The sequence below is a fragment of the Rana temporaria genome, chromosome 5 (assembly GCF_905171775.1).
Source record: "Rana temporaria chromosome 5, aRanTem1.1, whole genome shotgun sequence".
Lineage (NCBI taxonomy): Eukaryota > Metazoa > Chordata > Amphibia > Anura > Ranidae > Rana > Rana temporaria.
In genome coordinates this window covers 48,936,746-48,954,424 of record NC_053493.1, presented here as the reverse complement: position 1 = coordinate 48,954,424, position 17,679 = coordinate 48,936,746, and the positions used below count along the sequence as shown (strand labels likewise).

At 43.4% G+C, this 17,679-nt stretch overlaps 1 protein-coding gene across 1 annotated transcript in view; it reads left to right on the top strand.

The window, feature by feature from the left end:
* Positions 1-17,679, top strand: part of C5H10orf67 (chromosome 5 C10orf67 homolog) — a 202,036-nt gene that overhangs the window by 79,018 nt on the left and 105,339 nt on the right. The window contains exons 6-7 of the mRNA XM_040352514.1: positions 4,442-4,589; positions 10,418-10,476. Of these exons, the coding sequence (XP_040208448.1) occupies positions 4,442-4,589; positions 10,418-10,476 (207 nt within the window). The remainder of the gene's footprint in view (positions 1-4,441; positions 4,590-10,417; positions 10,477-17,679) is intronic.

The following is a 17,679-nucleotide window of genomic DNA, read 5'->3' as shown; positions in this document are numbered from 1 at the left end:
CAGCCACAACACGATGCCTATAACCAATCACATGCGTTGAAAATCAACAGCATATAGCTTAAAGCATAAGATTTCTCAGGGACATATGTGCGGCTTATCCTTAACATGTTTCCTGCTGGTGCTGGGACTTTTTCACCAACCTATCATCCATCATTGTTGGCGATTTTTGGATAGGACTGTTTTTCAACAGGTTTTATATTGCAATTTTTCCTTATAGGAGCATCACCCTCATATATATAAGAAGGCCAGTATGGTGGCCTGAGTTTATGGGAGGAGCCCGGAGGGTATTTAAGCAGCCCACTCACACATGCTCTTTGTCGGTTCAGTGTGCGGTACTACACGTCACTGGGCCGACTCTTTCCAGCTCACCTCATGTCCGTGAGTCTGCGCATTCAATCGCATTCGACACCCTCCCGCCCTTCCCTTTTTCAGGGCACTTCTCAGCATATCCTTCTTCAATTAACTACCCATTACTTACCTTGGGTATGCCCCCTTTTCTTTGCATACTGACCAGACCACCATGGCACACTTCAGGTCTATTTATGTTGTAAGTCTTGTCGCGTGTTTATGTGATCCACATCTCTCTCGGTTAGAGGGTAACGACCATAAACAGTATATATTTGCTTTTAGTTGTTATACGATCATATAACCTTTAGTGCTGGCTGCCGTGGTCATTTTTTATTTGTTTTATTGTTTTGCCAAAGCGCAGATATTATTTGTTTTTTATATGTATATATAAAAAAGGGTGGAGCTAGGCTTTTAGCAACAAATGTCAAGGCTCTTATTAATGAAATCAAAGAACAATTTGCAAAGTGCAGTAACAACTAAGCAACACTCACCAACCATCGTGTTGACTACTCTAGACCAGGGGTCTCCAAATATTCTAAAACAAAGGGTCAGTTTATTGACCTTCAGACTCTTGGAGGGCCGGACTTTGGCCAGCAGGAGTGAAAATCTTCTTGGCATCAGTGGGGGTAAACATCAGGTAATAAAGGGAGGAAAAGTTCCCCATCGTTGGTATCATAGGGAGAAATGGTGCTCCATTGTAGGTGTTAGAGGGCAGAATAGGATCTTGTATCAGTGGGAGGCATAGTGCCCCAAGGGCCGAATAAAGGTAAGCAAAAGGCCGCATCCGGCCCTCGGGCCGCAGTTTGGAGACCACTGCTTTAGACTGATGCAAGAATGATCATGTGTAACTGCCACACATTAATGCTGTTTGTATTGAATTTTAAAATAAACTTCCATTCTGCAGCCCTTCACAGGACTTAAAGGAGAAGTCCAGCCTGAGCCTCTTAGGCTGGGCTTCTTCTTTTTTTTTTTGTTTACAAACTTTTATTGAAAAAATAGATAGTGGTACAGATCAATATAAAAAAGAGTCATTATAAAAGTTACGATTAGCTTAGGCTGGGCTTCTTCTTTGGGTCACAGAAGTGCAATTCTTTTTTTGCACTCCTGTGACCTGTTTTCAGTGGATAGCGGTCTGAAGTCTGCTCTCCGCTGACGTCACTGCCATCAGTCGAGGCAGCGCCTCATCCCGACTTCCAAGTCTGGATCCGCCAGCTGCCCTGATTGATAGTCTCAGCAAGCAGCTGAGACAGCCTCTCCCCACCCCTCCACGGCTCAGCGCTCAAATGAGCCCTGAGAAGTAGAGCAGAAGCAATGCTGACTGATAGTCGGCATCGCTCTGCTCGGGGAGGAGTGAGAACCGAGCCATCAGCGGTGTTCGGGGGCTCGGTTCTCAGTGCAGAGATGCCGGGGGACAGCTGCAGCTTCGGTCTGATGCTGCATTCACCGAGGTAAGTATATATAGGGAATAAAAAAAAAAACATACTTCTCTTTTAAAATATTTGTATACTTTTTTAGTCCAGTAAATGTGAAATATAGTATATTAAATGTGTGCTATGCTTTTTAGCTAGCAATCCATGTTACCCTTAGGAAACTGATTCAATAAATTGTTCTTCTACAACTAGAGGCTGCTCATACACTGAACAATGTTCTATTAGATACATTTAACAAAAAAAAAAATTGTGAGAACACTAATAATCACAAAAATAGATCAAACATACAAGCTTTTGTGATGTGATGCAACAGTGTAATTTGTTGTTGTTTTTTGCTTACATGGTAACTTTTTAGCTACTCACTATTTTTTCTTAAACATTTGGCACTCACCATCAGCTATCTGGTAGTTTTAAAAAGTAGCACTGATGATCCTAACTCAGTTTTTCCCTTTATACCCTTCATTTGGTGGAATCTTGTAACGATGTAAAAAATTTGAATTTCGACGCGGGAACGTCGGCCATACTTGATATTACTATTCCAATAAGGCCTAGCTCTAACTTTACGCGGCCTATCTCTTACGTAAACGGCGTAAAAGTACTGCGTCGGCCGGGCGTACGTTCGTGAATCGGCTTTATCTCCTCATTTACATATTCTACGCCGACCGCAATGGAAGCGCCACCTAGCGGCCATCCAAAATATTGCAATCTAAGATAGGACGGCGAAAGCCGTCGTATCTTAGATATGTTTAAGCGTATCTCTGTTTGAGCATACGCTTAAACATAAGTCGGCGTAGATTCTGAGTTAGGTCAGCTTATCTACTGATAAGTCGGCCTAACTCTTACTGAATCTACCTACTAGTGCGTATGTCCATTTTTATTTTCAGTTTTTAGTATCTTTTTAAAGTTTCTTAAAATATTTTGTGTATCCAAAAAAATAATAATGTGTGTGTGTGTGTGTGTGTGTATATATATATATATATATATATATATGTGTGTATATGTATGTATGTATGTATGTGTATATATATATATATATACACAATTATAAGATAGCGGTCTTCTGAAACTGGAGAGCAGGTTTTCTTGTGTACTAATATGATAAACATATTTATAAGACACAAAATGTAATCAGATGTCAAAAACAATATGAAGGCAGTTATGTTAGTGGTGAAAAAAAATGTTGACTTGGTTAAATAGATGAAGTGTTCTTGGGTACCAGAGAAGCTGCTCTTGCAAGCAAAGTGGACTGGCATAAAACTGAAACTGTTACCATAGCAACTAATTCGATTTCTTGCCTCATTTGTCTGATTGAATTTGATTTAATGCTGTTGGTAATTGCTCTACTTTTCCCCTTGCATTCTTTCCCCCATTTTTTTGGGGAAATGGATGTTGTGTGTATATGTAAGTACATATAGCTGTTGCATTGATATAATGTATTTCATAGTATAGAGTGATACAGACTTTCATAGAAAAGCAAAGTTCAGTAACCAATAGCAACAATATTCCATCAGTGTTGAGCAGTTACTGCACTTTCGCTCTATCCTCATTTTTTAAGCCTGATGGCTTCAGATCTGCTGACGTCTTACTTATCACACAGCATACAATTCCAGGCCTGCTTAGGGAGCCTTTTGAATTGTGAATTTGCTGCATATTTACAGTATGTGTTTTAGTCTAGACAGCCATCATCCAGTGTCTTCAAACGCTCTGAAAGCCTTTGAATCAGACCCATGAATGTTATCAGTGGCAATGAGCCTCCGCTGCCTTCGAAAAAGACTTTTTCATAATACAAGTGGCAAGCTTTAAACAAAAGGGACATGCATAATAAAAATGCAAATGGCCTTGCTTTGCGAAAATGATAACTTTAAAGGCTTTTGTTGGGCGTTATCCCGAAGCTGCCTTACAAGGTAGTCACCATTGGCCCAGAGATTTAAAGGGAAAGGGCTCAATAGCACAAGACGCCTGCACGGCCCTCTGTGTGACAAGCATGCAAAGCCACGTTAATGTTCAGAATATGAATGACCTGCGGGTGGATGCAGCAGCACCAAGGAGAGAGCCAACTGTGCTGCTATCAGTGGGCCTGATGGACTCCATGTGGCTTCCAGGCTGAAAACTTCAGTGCTTTGACATGTGATGTGCTCCTTGTGACACTAGCTGCGCTGTCACAGAGGATCAGTACAAAGACAACAAGCCCCCCTCCCAACAAGAGCACTTCACAACCCCCCAGCACTGTCCGTACCACAAAACTCCCAGCTTTACCCTAGTTACGGACTATATTTTGCTAAATAAAAAAAAAAGAAGCTCATAGGGGAAGTGTGGGTGTGCTAGGCCCAGCTGCCGTCCTGGACTCAGCCTCCATAATAAATTGACCTGAATGATGAGGCCATGCAAAACAGTATGATAGGCATTATCCCTGTCAATAAAAAATGCCCCCATGTGTTTATAGTCTTTGAATGTAATGTACTCAAGGCTTTTCAAGAACCCCATTTTTTTTTTCCCTCCCCCTCGGCGTTGGTCCTCTTTTCTTATTCATATTTTAAATATGCAGCAGTATGCAGAAAACAATATGACGAGCATCCTGGATAATTATTACAGCTCAGCAGCGTGCTAGAAAGCCCCTTTTGTTCTGTGCGTTTTTAAGATAAAAAGAGTCTGTAATATTGCAGATCGTTTACCAATCAGAAGATGACCCAGAGAAAGAGCGTCTGCTGGAAGAAAATAAGGAGATGAGAAGAGAGATGGACGCTCTGCAGGACAAGGTCCTCCAGCTGGAACTGGTCCTGAAGGAGAAAGAGAAACGCATCGGCTCATTAGGTACAAACTGTGCAAAAGTCTTGAGCTCTGAGGCTCCCGTTACACTAAAAATGGCTGTAAATTTGTCTATTTTTTCAGCTGATGCTAACCATGAACATTAGATGGTGGATGGACATATGGACATGTTTCCACTGTCTAAGGCCAAATTCAAAACTTTGCATTGCGGTAATGTACAAACTGTATTGCGGTGCCATTCCTTTTCAATGGCACCCAAACCACATGCCCAACCCACCACACACATGCACATGTTACACTTCCAAAAAATTAGGTCACAGGTGCATTTAAAGGTCAATTGTGGTGGCTTGGCAGGTCATTCAAAATGAACTGCAATGCATGATACTGCAAGAGAGAATGCCATTAAAGGGAACTACACTGCATCTGAACACCACAAACCAAAAACGCTATTTAATTCATTTTCTTTATTCAATTTAAACCCAGCCATCCATTTATGTCTCCATGCTTTATTTTGCTGAGAAATCACTTTGAAAAACACTCCCTAGCATTTCCATCTTCCCTTAGCTCAGTGCTTCTCAATTATTTTCTGTCATGCCCCCCTAGGAAGAAGAAAACATTTCGCGCCCCCCGCGCGACTGTAAATAGTATAATTTGTCTATAAAATTGTTATAAGTACACCTCTGCATAACACTGTATCCACATATCCCCCCACACAGTATTGCCCTTCTTCACATATCCCCCCACACACAGTATTGCCCTTCTTCACATATCCCCCCACACACAGTATTGCCCTTCTTCACATATCCCCCCACACACAGTATTGCCCTTCTTCACATATCCCCCCACACACAGTATTGCCCTTCTTCACATATCCCCCCACACACAGTATTGCCCTTCTTCACATATCCCCCCACACACAGTATTGCCCTTCTTCACATATCCCCCCACACACAGTATTGCCCTTCTTCACATATCCCCCCACACACAGTATTGCCCTTCTTCACATATCCCCCCCACACAGTATTGCCCCATCACATATCCCCCCACACAGTATTGCCCCCTTTACATGACCCCATCACATACCCCCCCCCACAAAGTATTGCCCCCTTTACATGACCCCCATCACATATCCTGCACACAGTTTCCCCCATCACATAACCCCCCTTTTCCCCCCACAGCACAGCCCCCACTCCTCATCCTTAACATTTCCATATATTTTTCCTCCCTTCCTCCCTCTCCACTCCTACCTGTAACTTTTCAGCGCGGAGAGCAGGAGGCGGGACATTTGTCAAGTGAAGCCACAGCAGCACTGGGCGGGGCGGGGAGACTTTTGGGCGAACTGGTGATTGGCTGCTAGGACCGCCTCCTAGCAGCCAATCACCTGCCGTCCAACATGACAGGCTGCTACCTCTCTGGTCCCGTCCCCCAGTTCAAAAATGTCCCGCCTCCCGCCGTCCGCTCCTCTAACTAGCGGAGGAGGCTGGGGACAGAAGCGCATACTAAATGGAGCAATCGCCGCGGTCCGGAACGAGCCCCCCTTTATGGAGCCTCGGGCCCCCCCTGGGGGGCGCGCCCCACTATTTGAGAAGCACTGCTTTAGCTCATTCACACACACAGGAGGGTGTGCTTAGCTCAGAAAACCCCTCTTTTCCTTCTGAAGACTCCTGGGATATATTACATCATTTGCCTAGGCATGGAAACCAAGAAGTAACTAAAAAAAAGTTTAAAACAAGTAAATATGATATACTTTCCTATCTATTTACTAATGCTAGCAGCATAAGGATTACAAATAATGTTGATTGAGAGAATGTAGTTCCACTTTACATGCCAGCAATGACACAATGCAAAAATGTGAATCCTGCCTAACGGTTGTTTTTAAATATTCTACTAGTATATACGGTATATATTACCGAAAAATGTTTGTTGGACTACTGATACTCAAATGTATTGCAGTGTTCATTTACATTTAATAACCTTGATATGTGTGTATATGTATATGTGTGTATATCTGTATATATATATCTCTCTCTCTCTCTCTAATATATATATATATATATATATATATATATATATATATATATATATATCTATCTATCCAGGGCTTTTTTTCAGGGGGAACTTGGGGGAACTCAGTTCCACCACCTCTGGCTCAGACCCTTTGATGCCTGCTCACCACAATCACTGGTAAACACAGAAATCTGGTTTCTGTGTTTACAAGTGACAGCTCTGCACTCTGTGTGTAACCCCCTGAACTCTGCACTCTGGGCCATATTCTGAGTATAGTTACAATGGAGTATCTCAGGATACTCCATCGTATCTCTCTTTTTTGGCCCGTGTGTCTATGCGACTGATTCTTAGAATCATTTTCGCATAGATACACTTAAGATCCGCCATGTGTAAGTCACTTACACTGTCGGATCTTAAATGTAATTACGCCGCCCTCCGCTAGATGGCATTTACGTGAACGTCTCATTTGTTTATGCAAATGAGCCTGCTACGCCGATTACCGAACGATTTCGCGTCGCGTACCAGTCGCTAACGTTATTTGCGTAAGCGGAAACTTACTCCTGCTATATGAGGAGTAAGTTTCCGCATGTCCCACGTAGGCCATGTTACGGATAGTGTCGGGGCCGCGTCGTGTTTTTCCGTCGGCTACGTCGTTTCCCTAAGTCGTTCTTGAATACGACTTTACGTCAATGACGCACACGTCGGCGTCATTGACATTTTCCGCCGAGAACTGGAGCATGCGCACTGGGCTTTTTTAAGCCCGGCGCATGCGCAGTTACTTAGAATCGGGGGCGCGCTTAATTTGAATAGAAGCCGCCCCCTTGAAGATACGCGTGGCTACGCCGGGCCATTTACACTCCGCCGCCCCAAACTACGGAGCAAGTGTTTGGGGAATACAGCACTTGCTCCTGTAGTTTGGGGCGGCGGAGTGTGAATGCCTTACGCGCCGCCCGCGGACATTTAGAGAGAATATGGGCCTCTGTATGTAATGCAATCCTGGTATTTAATGCCCATTTAAGACCCTTCTACTGTTTTTGAAATCTGAACGGGGTCGAGGTTGAGTTCCTGCACCTATTTTCGGAGAAAAAAATCTGTCTGTCTGTCTGTCTGTCTGTCTGTCTGTCTGTCTGTCTGTCTGTCTATCTATCTATCTATCTATCTATCTATCTATCTATCTATCTACACTGAATAATTTGCCTGTTGCTGGGGTAAGTGGGATTTGAGCTCCCAGCTGTGATGGTCACATTGCCTTGGCCAAATCATGGTAGACTGGCGTTTAGGCAGGGCCAGCCAATCAGCAGCTCAGTCTCCTTACAGGGTCAAAGTCCAAAATCTTCTCGATCAGCAGACACCAAATAACCAAAGACTCTGCACTGGTCACATGACCAGCTGCCATAAGAAGGCTAGATTCTGGTTATTCAATGACGAGATAGGCTTCTTAGCATTTTTATAAACATTTATTTTATTAAATTTGCTAGATTATATACTGTAGTGTGAAAGCTGTTTTGAGTTTGGAGTATAGGTCTAATTTATTTCAGTGATGGAGAGGGAGCAGATACCTCTGGAGCCATCCTGTTCTTAAAGACACTTTAGCGATTGTTCTTACTGATACCTGCCATGTATATAGACATTCTTAAGCATTATAAAGATTATCAGGAATATTAGAACTCTTGCCTTCCAGTTTGTATGATTTAGTGCCAAAAATGTACTGGTGGATCATATTAGCCCTGATGCATGAGTGTGGTAGGGACATAAGATGTTTATCTGGGGCAGTATTGCCAAACGCCAGTATTTTTACTGGCAGCCAGTAAAACATGGGCATTTTTCTCCTGCCAGTAAATGCCAGTAAAAGAAAAAGGTTGAAAAGAAAAATTAAAGCTGCGCCACTAAACAGAATTGAAAATATAAAGTCCACTGAAAACTCAAATAAGTAAAGTCCCAATGTGCACTATTAGTGTGCACACAAATGGTCAATCCTGAAGATAGAATCCTCCAAAAACGTCAACACCACCGTGACAACAGATGTGTTTTTGCACTGAAGTGAACACCCACCACCAAGTAATAAAGCCGCTTACCAGAAGGGCAAGCTCGATTAGCAATCGGCTATAGCCCAGCCGCGGCCTTTAGAGACTGTAGTGGACTCACAGGGTTAAAAGTTTCCAGATCGGACTTCCAGCGCATTGACAGACTCGTCCAGAGGAACATGGATAGAGAAAAGGTGCACCATAGCGTAATTCCATAAAACGTATTTATTTAAAAAAGATGTAAGGGGTACTTACAAAACAGATAAAATCATCAGACATAAACAGATGCCGACCGGCAACAAGCGGAGCCCTTCCTCCTTAGCGTGGTGATTTCACTGCGCGTCCTCCCAGACCCGTTTCGTCATAGGTTTTACGTTTTCAATGGGAAAGAAAAAGGTTGCCAGTAAAAAATATGTCTGTTACGCTTGGACTGTGCCGGCAGTGTTTCACTGCTCCCTCACTAGTGATCTAGATTTTCTGCATTTAATACAGAGAGGAAAAGTAACTTTCTTCGAATAATTTTTCACCAGCAGAAGAATCAACATTGTTAAATAATACAAGGGCTGTATTGAAAGTAATGCAAAATTGGGCACAATTTTTTAACTTAACTTACATCGGTAGTTTACATTTCGTATTTTGGTAGAGTAACTCTTCCTCTATAGTAACTTTTCTTCTTTTTCATTTCAGGTAAATTCCAAGGAGAAACCAAGTGCTGTCATTGAGTTCTTGACATAGGAGGGGTGCAGGCTGTCCGATATCCACAGAAGGTTACAGAATGTTTACGAAGATACTACCATTGACAAGAGTCACCAGTGACAAGACATTGCTCTCGTCAATGGTGTCATCTCTGTAAACATTCTGTAGCCTTCTGTGGACGTTGGACAGCCTGCACTCCTCCTTCATCGTGAACTCAATGATGGCATGTTGCTTTTGCTTGAAATCCATTATCTACCTGCAATGAAAAAGAAGATGAGTTAATATAGAGGAAGAGAAATTTTGAATGACCTATGCAAATTATTAAAAAAGTTAATGCCCACTTTTGCATTACTTACAGTAGAGCCCTTGTACTTATGTAACACAGAATTAGCAGAGCAGAGCAAAGTAACATGTGACATCCAATCAAATCTTTTTATTCTAGGTTGTCAAAATGGTAAAGGGAGACACATAAAATGCCTCTGCCTTATGTATGATGATGGATATGTTAGCATTCCTTTATTCTACCAGTGTTCATATTCTAAAGACTAAGGATCCTTGTGTGGCCAGTAAAAATGCTGTAAAAAATGTTATGCATGCTGTGATCATTAGTCTGGCCCGACCACCTACAGGTCCAGGTTTTAACCACACGTGACGCTGTTACTGTATTAATTCTACTTTCATAAAAACTATTAGGGTTTATGCTACTGACTTTTGTCCGATGAGATCATTAATCTGTGAAATGGGACAACAACCATATTCTGCCCACATGTTTGTCATATTACTTAATGGGACTTCTTATCTTTTCATGCCAGAGCTATTCAGCTCAGGAGAACCACCTGCTAAAGCTCTTCGAATTTGCTGTGACTAACAGCGAGGATGTCCAGTATTGGTATTGATGAAAAGCAGGAGGTCCTCGGAGCCACACTTGGCTCTTGAACTTACTTCTTAATTTCCCTGCAAGCAGCCGGCCGAACAGCAGGAAAAAGACCTCGAATGTCAAGGGCGGCTTTGAGGGTCAGAGTGATGCCAGGACACTTGGCCACAGAGAACTGACCGGGTCTTCTGTGCCGACCTCCGCAGCAAGCTTTCAATGCTTAGCCACAGGAATGAGATTTCACGCTCTGCTATTTTGTTCTTTTGTTCCAGATCAGGATGTGGGCGCCATGAAAGTGAGAATGGAAGAGGACCAAAGGACCATTGAAAAGGTGTGACTTTTGACATTTAGTGATGGCTTTTTTAAGTATGTTAATAGCCAGCCTGTAGCATTATCTCAATCTGTTACAAAACAGGCCAAAAAAAAAACCTGCGAACAAAACTGTTTTGTATGCTCAGATTGATGGCTTATTTGAAGGAGATGAAAAGTTGACAATTGGCCTATCAAAGCGCAGCGCATAGAAAACCAGCTTATTACAGGGCTAACTACAACAGTATTATGTCATCGACTAGAGCAGGGCAACATCTCATTAAATTTAATTATTACATTATTAGCAATGTGCTATCATTTAGCAAAAAGGGTAGGCTGCTTAATCACATTAGAATCCACACAAAGTTCAGTGGGAAGGGGCAATTCACTACTAAATACAAAAACACAAACAAATTGCTTGGCGCACCACTTTTAGGCCTGGTTCACACCTATGCATTTTCAGTTTTGCAGAAACACACTACAGTCCATAGAACATGGGGGCAAATCCTCAAAAAACCTGCCTAACTTAACTTTTAGCAGTTAAGTTACACTGGCGGAAAATTTCTACCTAAGTGCCCGATCCACAAAGCACTTACCTAGAAATTTTCGGCTGTGTAACTTAAGTGCCTCCGTCGCAAGGCGGTCTTCTCATCCAGGGGGCGATGACAATTTAAATGAGGCGCGCTCCCGCGCCGGACGTTCTGCGCATGCGTGTGACGTCATTTTTCCCGACGGGCAGCGCGCAAAATTACGTTACGTCGGGCTTTGTGGATTGCGACGGGACAATAAAGTTGCGTCGGGAAAAAAAAAGTTGCGCGGCGAAAAATAAAATTTTAAATTTAAAAAAAAACGCGGCGATCGAAAAAAAGGTATGTTTTTACAAGGTGTTACTAGTTTACATCTTGTAAAAGCATCCCTAATTTTACGCATGCAAAACGTAACTTACGCAGAAAACACAAGGCTAAAAAGCTTTGTGGATCTGCCTAAGTCCTCATTTGCATACGCAAAGCGGCATTTAGACTCGAAATGCCCCCAGCGGCGGATGCGGTACTGCATCCTAAGATCCGACAGTGTAAGTCTCTTACAGATGTCGGATCTTCTGCCTATCTATGGAAAACTGATTCTGAGGATCAGTTCCAAAGATAGGCACAGGGAAACGCAGGCTGAACAGCAGTTCCGACTGCGTATTTGGCCCATGGTTTCCTATGGATTTAGTTCATTTTATGGAAAGGGTCAGGGACTTTTTTCAGTTTTTTTGGTGCCATAGACTTCAATAGATGAAAAGCATGTATTGAAAAATGCAGAATGCACCTGGAATATGCAACCTCCATAGGATTTGTCTGCCAAATGACTGGGCCACTTTTTGCGATTAGGCATTTTGTCGACACTTGCGCGGTCGTGCGACGTGGCTCCCAAACAAAATTTACGTCATTTTTTTTCCACAAAAAGAGCTTTCTTTTGGTGGTATTTGATCACCTCTGCGTTTTTTATTTTTTGCTCTATAAACAGAAATAGAGCGACAATTTTGAAAAAAAAACAATATTTTTTACTTTTTGCTATAATAAATACCCCTCAGTTTTGGCCGATATGTATTCTTCTACATATTTTTGGTAAAAAAAATCGCAATAAGCGTATATTCATTGGTTTTGCAAAAGTTATAGGGCCAGATTCACATAGAGATACGACGGTGTATCTCCTGATACACCGTCGTATCTCTGAGTTTCGTAGGTCGTATCTATGCGACTGATTCATAGAATCAGTTACGCATAGATATGCCTAAGATCCGACAGGTGTAACTGTGTCACACCGTCGGATCTTAGGCTGCAATTCCAGGCCGGCCGCTAGGTGGCGTTTCGGTTTATTTACGCGACGAATATGCAAATGAGGAGATACGCCGATTCAGAAACGAACGACCGCCCGGCGCTTTTTTTTACGTCGTTTGCGTTCAGCTTTTTCCAGTGGATAGTTACCCCTGGGTCTATGAGGCGCAGCCAATGTTAAGTATGGCCGCGCCCGCGTCGCCATTTAAAAATTTTACGTCGTTTGCATAACTCGTCCGTGAATGGGGCTGGACGCCATTTACGTTCACGTCGAAACCAATGACGTCCTTGCGACGTCATTTACCTCAATGCACGCTGGGGAAATTTTCGGAAGGCGCATTCGCTATTCGATCGGCGTGGGAACGCGCCTGATTTGAATAGTACACCCCCCTAGCCGCGGAATTTGAATTCCGCCGGGGGATTTACGATACGCCGCCGCAAGTTTTGAGGTAAGTGCTTTGTGAATTACCCACTTGCCACAAAAACTTGCAGCAGCGGATCTTAAATCAGATAGGTTACGCGGATCTAAAGATCCGCTAACCTATGTGAATCTGGCCCATAGTGTCTACAAAATAGGGGGTAGTTTTATGGCATTTTTATTATAATTTTTTTTGACTAGTTATGGCAGCGATTTGCAATTTTTATCATGACTGCGACATTATGGCGGACACATCGGATACTTTTGACGCTATTTTGGGACCATTCACAATTATACAGCGACCAGTGCTATAAAAATGCACTGATTACTGTATAAATGTGGCTGGCAGGGAAGGGGTTAACCAGTAGGGGGCGGGGAAGGGGTTAAGTGTGTCCTAGGGAGTGATTCTAACTGTGTGACTTACTGTGACACGACAGTGATCACTGCTCCCGATAAGAGGGAGTAGAAGATTAGTGTCCTGTCACTAGGCAGAACAGGGAGATGCCTTGTTTACACAGGCATCCCCCCCGTTCTGCCATTCCGTGACGCGATCGCGAGACACCTGCGGACATTGAGTCTGCGGGCACAGTCACGAAGACCACGGCTGAGCGTGTGCATGCCCGCTAGGCGGCAGATTAAAAGCAACGTATATATACGTTGCTTTGCCTGCCTGTGCCATTTTGCCAACGTATTAGTGCGTGAGGCAGTCGGCAAGCGGTTAAAAGATTTTGCTTCCAAAGCGTGAAAAAAAGAGGAGGTCTCTATTGCATTTATAAAGCCATGCAGTATATTGTATGTGTATTTATTTATTTATTAATTTATTTATTTCACGTAAAGGTTCAGTCCACCCTAAACTGATATTTCAATGCTATAAAATTCAAGTATACCTAAATGCTAATAGAATAACATTTACTTTGCCAAAAGTACTGCGTGCCATAAACAATTGCAGTTTTTTAAACCTGACCTACAGTCTTGTACATTTGTACAGACTCTCTGGTACTGAAATTGGTAACTTGTGCACAGTGAGGCGATGCGCTGGCAGGAGAGAAAAAAATCTCCTGTCAGCGGCATCTTTGGAGCGGTGAGAGAAGCGGCATGTATACCGCTCCTTCACAGCTCCTTCCCATTGAAAACAATGGGAAACCGCGGCAATAATGCCCACAATGCACCTCTATAGAGGTGCATTGCGGGCGGTATTAACCCTTTATCGTCCGCTAGCGGGGGTTTATACCACACCGCTAGCGGCCGATTCCTGTGGCAATCCCGGCGGTATAGCGCAGCTATTTTTAGCAGTGCTATACCGCCACCGCGGCTCCCGCTCCAATGTGAAAGGGGCCTTACTCTGATACCTCTAACTAAAATCTTGCCAGAATTTGTTAAACGTCCAGTGGAGGCCTTAAACTATTTTTTCGCAGCTGTTTCTAAGGGCATCGAGCATTTTTTTCCCCTGTCTCTAAACTCCCCTGCATGTTGGCCTATGTACTCATACAGTGGGGATCGAAAGTTTGGGCACCCCAGGTAAAAATTTGTAAAGATTTGAAAGATGGAAAAATCTCCAAAAGGCATCAAATTACAGATTAGACATTCTTATAATATGTCAAAAAAAGTTAGATTTTATTTCCATCATTTACACTTTCAAAATTACAGAAAACAAAAAAATGGCGTCTGCAAAAGTTTGGGCACCCTGCAGAGTTAATATCTTGTACTGCCCCCTTTGGCAAGTATCACAGCTTGTAAACGCTTTTTGTAGCCAGCCAAGAGTCTTTCAATTCTTGTTTGAGGTATCTTTGCCCATTCTTCCTTACAAAAGTCTTCCAGTTCTTTGAGATGTCTGGGCTGTCTGTCACGCACTGCTCTTTTAAGGTCTATCCATAGATTTTCAATTATGTTGAGGTCAGGAGATTGTGAAGGCCATTGAAAAACCTTCAGTTTGCGCCTCTTGATGTAATCCCCCGTGGATTTTGAGGTGTGTTTGGGCTCGGCATCAAGTTACCATCCAAAATTTGCTGAAATTTTATTGAATACATTTTTCCTTCTACTCGTGAAATGTTCCCTGTGCCACTGGCTGCAATACAACCCCAAAGCATGATTGATCCACCCCCATGCTTAACAGTTGGACAGAGGTTCTTTTCATTAAATTCTGTGCCCTTTCTTCTCCAAACGTACCTTTGCTCATTCCGGCCAAAAAGTTCTATTTTAACCTCATCGGTCCACAGAACTTGTTTCCAAAATGCATCAGGCTTGTCTATATGTTCATTTGCAAAGTTCAAACGCTGATTTTTGTGGTGAGGACGTAGAAGAGGTTTTCTTCTGATGACACTTTCATGAAGACCATATTTGTACAAGTATCTCTTTATAGTGGAATAGTGTACCACAACTCCAGTGTCTGCCAGATCTTTCTGGAGGGATCGAGCAGTCAAACATGGGTTTTGAATTGCTTTTCTCACAATCCTGTCTGATATTTTTCTTGGTCTTCCAGATCTTGCTTTAACTTCCAATGTTCCTGATGACTGCCATTTCTTAATTACATTCCAAACAGAAGATATTGACATCTGACTGCCATTTTCTTAATTACATTCCGAACAGAGGATATTGACATCTGAAAACGCTTTGCTATCTTCTTATAGCCTTCTCCAGCTTTGTGAGCGTCAACTATTTTCAGTTTCAGTTTTCTAGACAACTGCTTAGAAGAATCCATGGTGCTGATTGTTGGGGCAAGGTCAGATGAGTCTGGGCATTTAAAACCTTTGAGATTGACATCTCCTGGTCTTCCCAGACGATGATTGAGAACAATCCATGACACTGGCAGGTCTCAGCTTTGCAAAGGGGGCAGTGCATGCTATAAATTCTGCAGGGTGCCCAAACTTTTGCAGACGCCATTTTTTGGTTTTCCGTCATTTTAAAAGTGTAAGTGATGGAAATAAAATCTAACTTTTTTTGACATATTATAAGAATATCTAATCTGTAATTTGATGCCTTTTGGAGATTTTTCCATCTTTCCTTGGCTTTGTTATGCACTTTAATACAAATTTTTACCGGGGGTGCCCAAACTTTCGATCCCCACTGTACATATATAGGCTTTTAGCAGCATTTAGTGGCAGGAGCTTTTAGAGGCAGGAAAAAACCCACTGCATCCAGCAGCAGCAGAGTTTTGGCAGCTGCTAACGGCGTCTAAACGCTAGGCGCGTCAATTCATTTCAATGGCTAGAATTATTATTCTAGCCAATGAAATGATTTAACGCCCAAGCTCTTTAAGTAAATCTTTCCTCTCAATATCTCCTACAAACACTTATTCTTATAATACATTTTTAAAATACAATTCATAATTGCTTATTTTCCTTATGTGCTTAAAGCAGCCCTCAAAATTTCCACTCGCCTGCTAGCATTTGGCGAGTGGATTTAAGCTGGGGGCGAGTGATGACAGGGCTGCATGACCAATCTCCCTTCATTCTGTGTCTACACTTAGAGCCCCGATGCGATTGGCGGCCGAAGAGGAAAAGTGCATGCTCGGGAAAAGTAGTCTGGTGAGCCGCGCACAGGCAGAGCAGTACACAGGTGCTCTCCTTACAATTCTCATTAAGCCACGGGAACTAACAGTATGACCTCTCTGAGCCTGCCCCCTCCCCCCGACCAATGTAGCTGGAGAGCAGGGAGCAGGAAGTAATGAGTCAGGTGGAGGATTGCGAAAATTACCACTCCGGGTGTCCCAGGTAGGCAGTGCAGTGCAGCGCTCACTGAAAGTTGCCCTGACATGAGAGCGGCAGCCTTCCAGTTTGTGCAGTTTTCTTCTCCTTGTGCTCTATGTAAGTGTCCAGCAGTTCAGCCTGAGCACTGTGAGCAGACTGGTCTCAATGTGTGCTGTGCGGTGTCAACGGCTGTGCAGTTGTGTGGATCTCGGCGCTGGATTGTACTCCCTCCCGCTTTGCTGCAGCTCCTCTCCTCTCTGCCAGCCTGAATAAAAGGGGGAAGTGGGGACATGCAAGCGTGGAGCCGCACACACAGGCTCCTGATGATGAGATGAATAGGAGAGGGAGAGAGAGGATGGATGGATGGGAGTTGCAGAGGAGACAGCAAGAGAATGGGAAAGAGATCCAGTTCTAGTGCCCTGTCCCTCTGGTCTGCCCCCAGTGCCCTGTCCCTCTGGTCTGCCCCCAGTGCCCTGTCCCTCTGGTCTGCTCCCAGTGCCCTGTCCCTCTGGTCTGTCCCCAGTGCCCTGTCCCATTTTGTTAAAGTTGTTTTTGGTAATATTTAATTGTGTAACTTGATTCTGCATAAAACATTTAACAGTGTCATTCCATGAGATAATCTACGAGGGCGTGTTTAGGGGCGCAATTAGGCGTGGAGCAGTGTATAAATTAGGTGGGGCAACTGGTGGCGAGTAACTCTTGAGGCCTGGCTAGTAGCTCAGGGCTTGAAATTTTGAGCCCTGCTTAAAGTATTAGTAAAGTTTTTTTTTTTTAAATAACAAACATGTCATACTTACCTCCACTGTGCAGTTAGTTTTGCACAAAGTGGCCCCAATCCTCGTTTTCTGGGGTCCCTCTGCAGCTGTCTCAGAAGTGCTTCTGGGAAGCGCTCTCCCAAGGGGGTTAGCTTGCAGGCGCGCTCCTGTGTGAGACAGTGGCAGCCATAGCCACCAAATGTATCACTCAGCCCGCCGTGCCGGGGGATTGATTTGACTGACCGCTGTGGGAGCCAATGGCTGCGCTGCAATAATTCATCCAACGAGAACAGCCGAGACGACCGGGCCGAGAAGCCAGTGCTTTCACAACGTGGGACTTTCGAGGGCTCAGGTAAGTAAACGGGGGGGGGGCTTGTAAGCATCGGATGTTTTTTTCACCTTAATGCACGGGAAGTTTTACAACCCCTTTAAAGTGAACCTTGCACAATTAGGGAAAAGTAACAGTACTACTAGAAGCCAACCTCATTTGCTACTGATATTTCCATTCCCTGTAATCCCCTTCTGCCCCATTCACATGCTGGATTA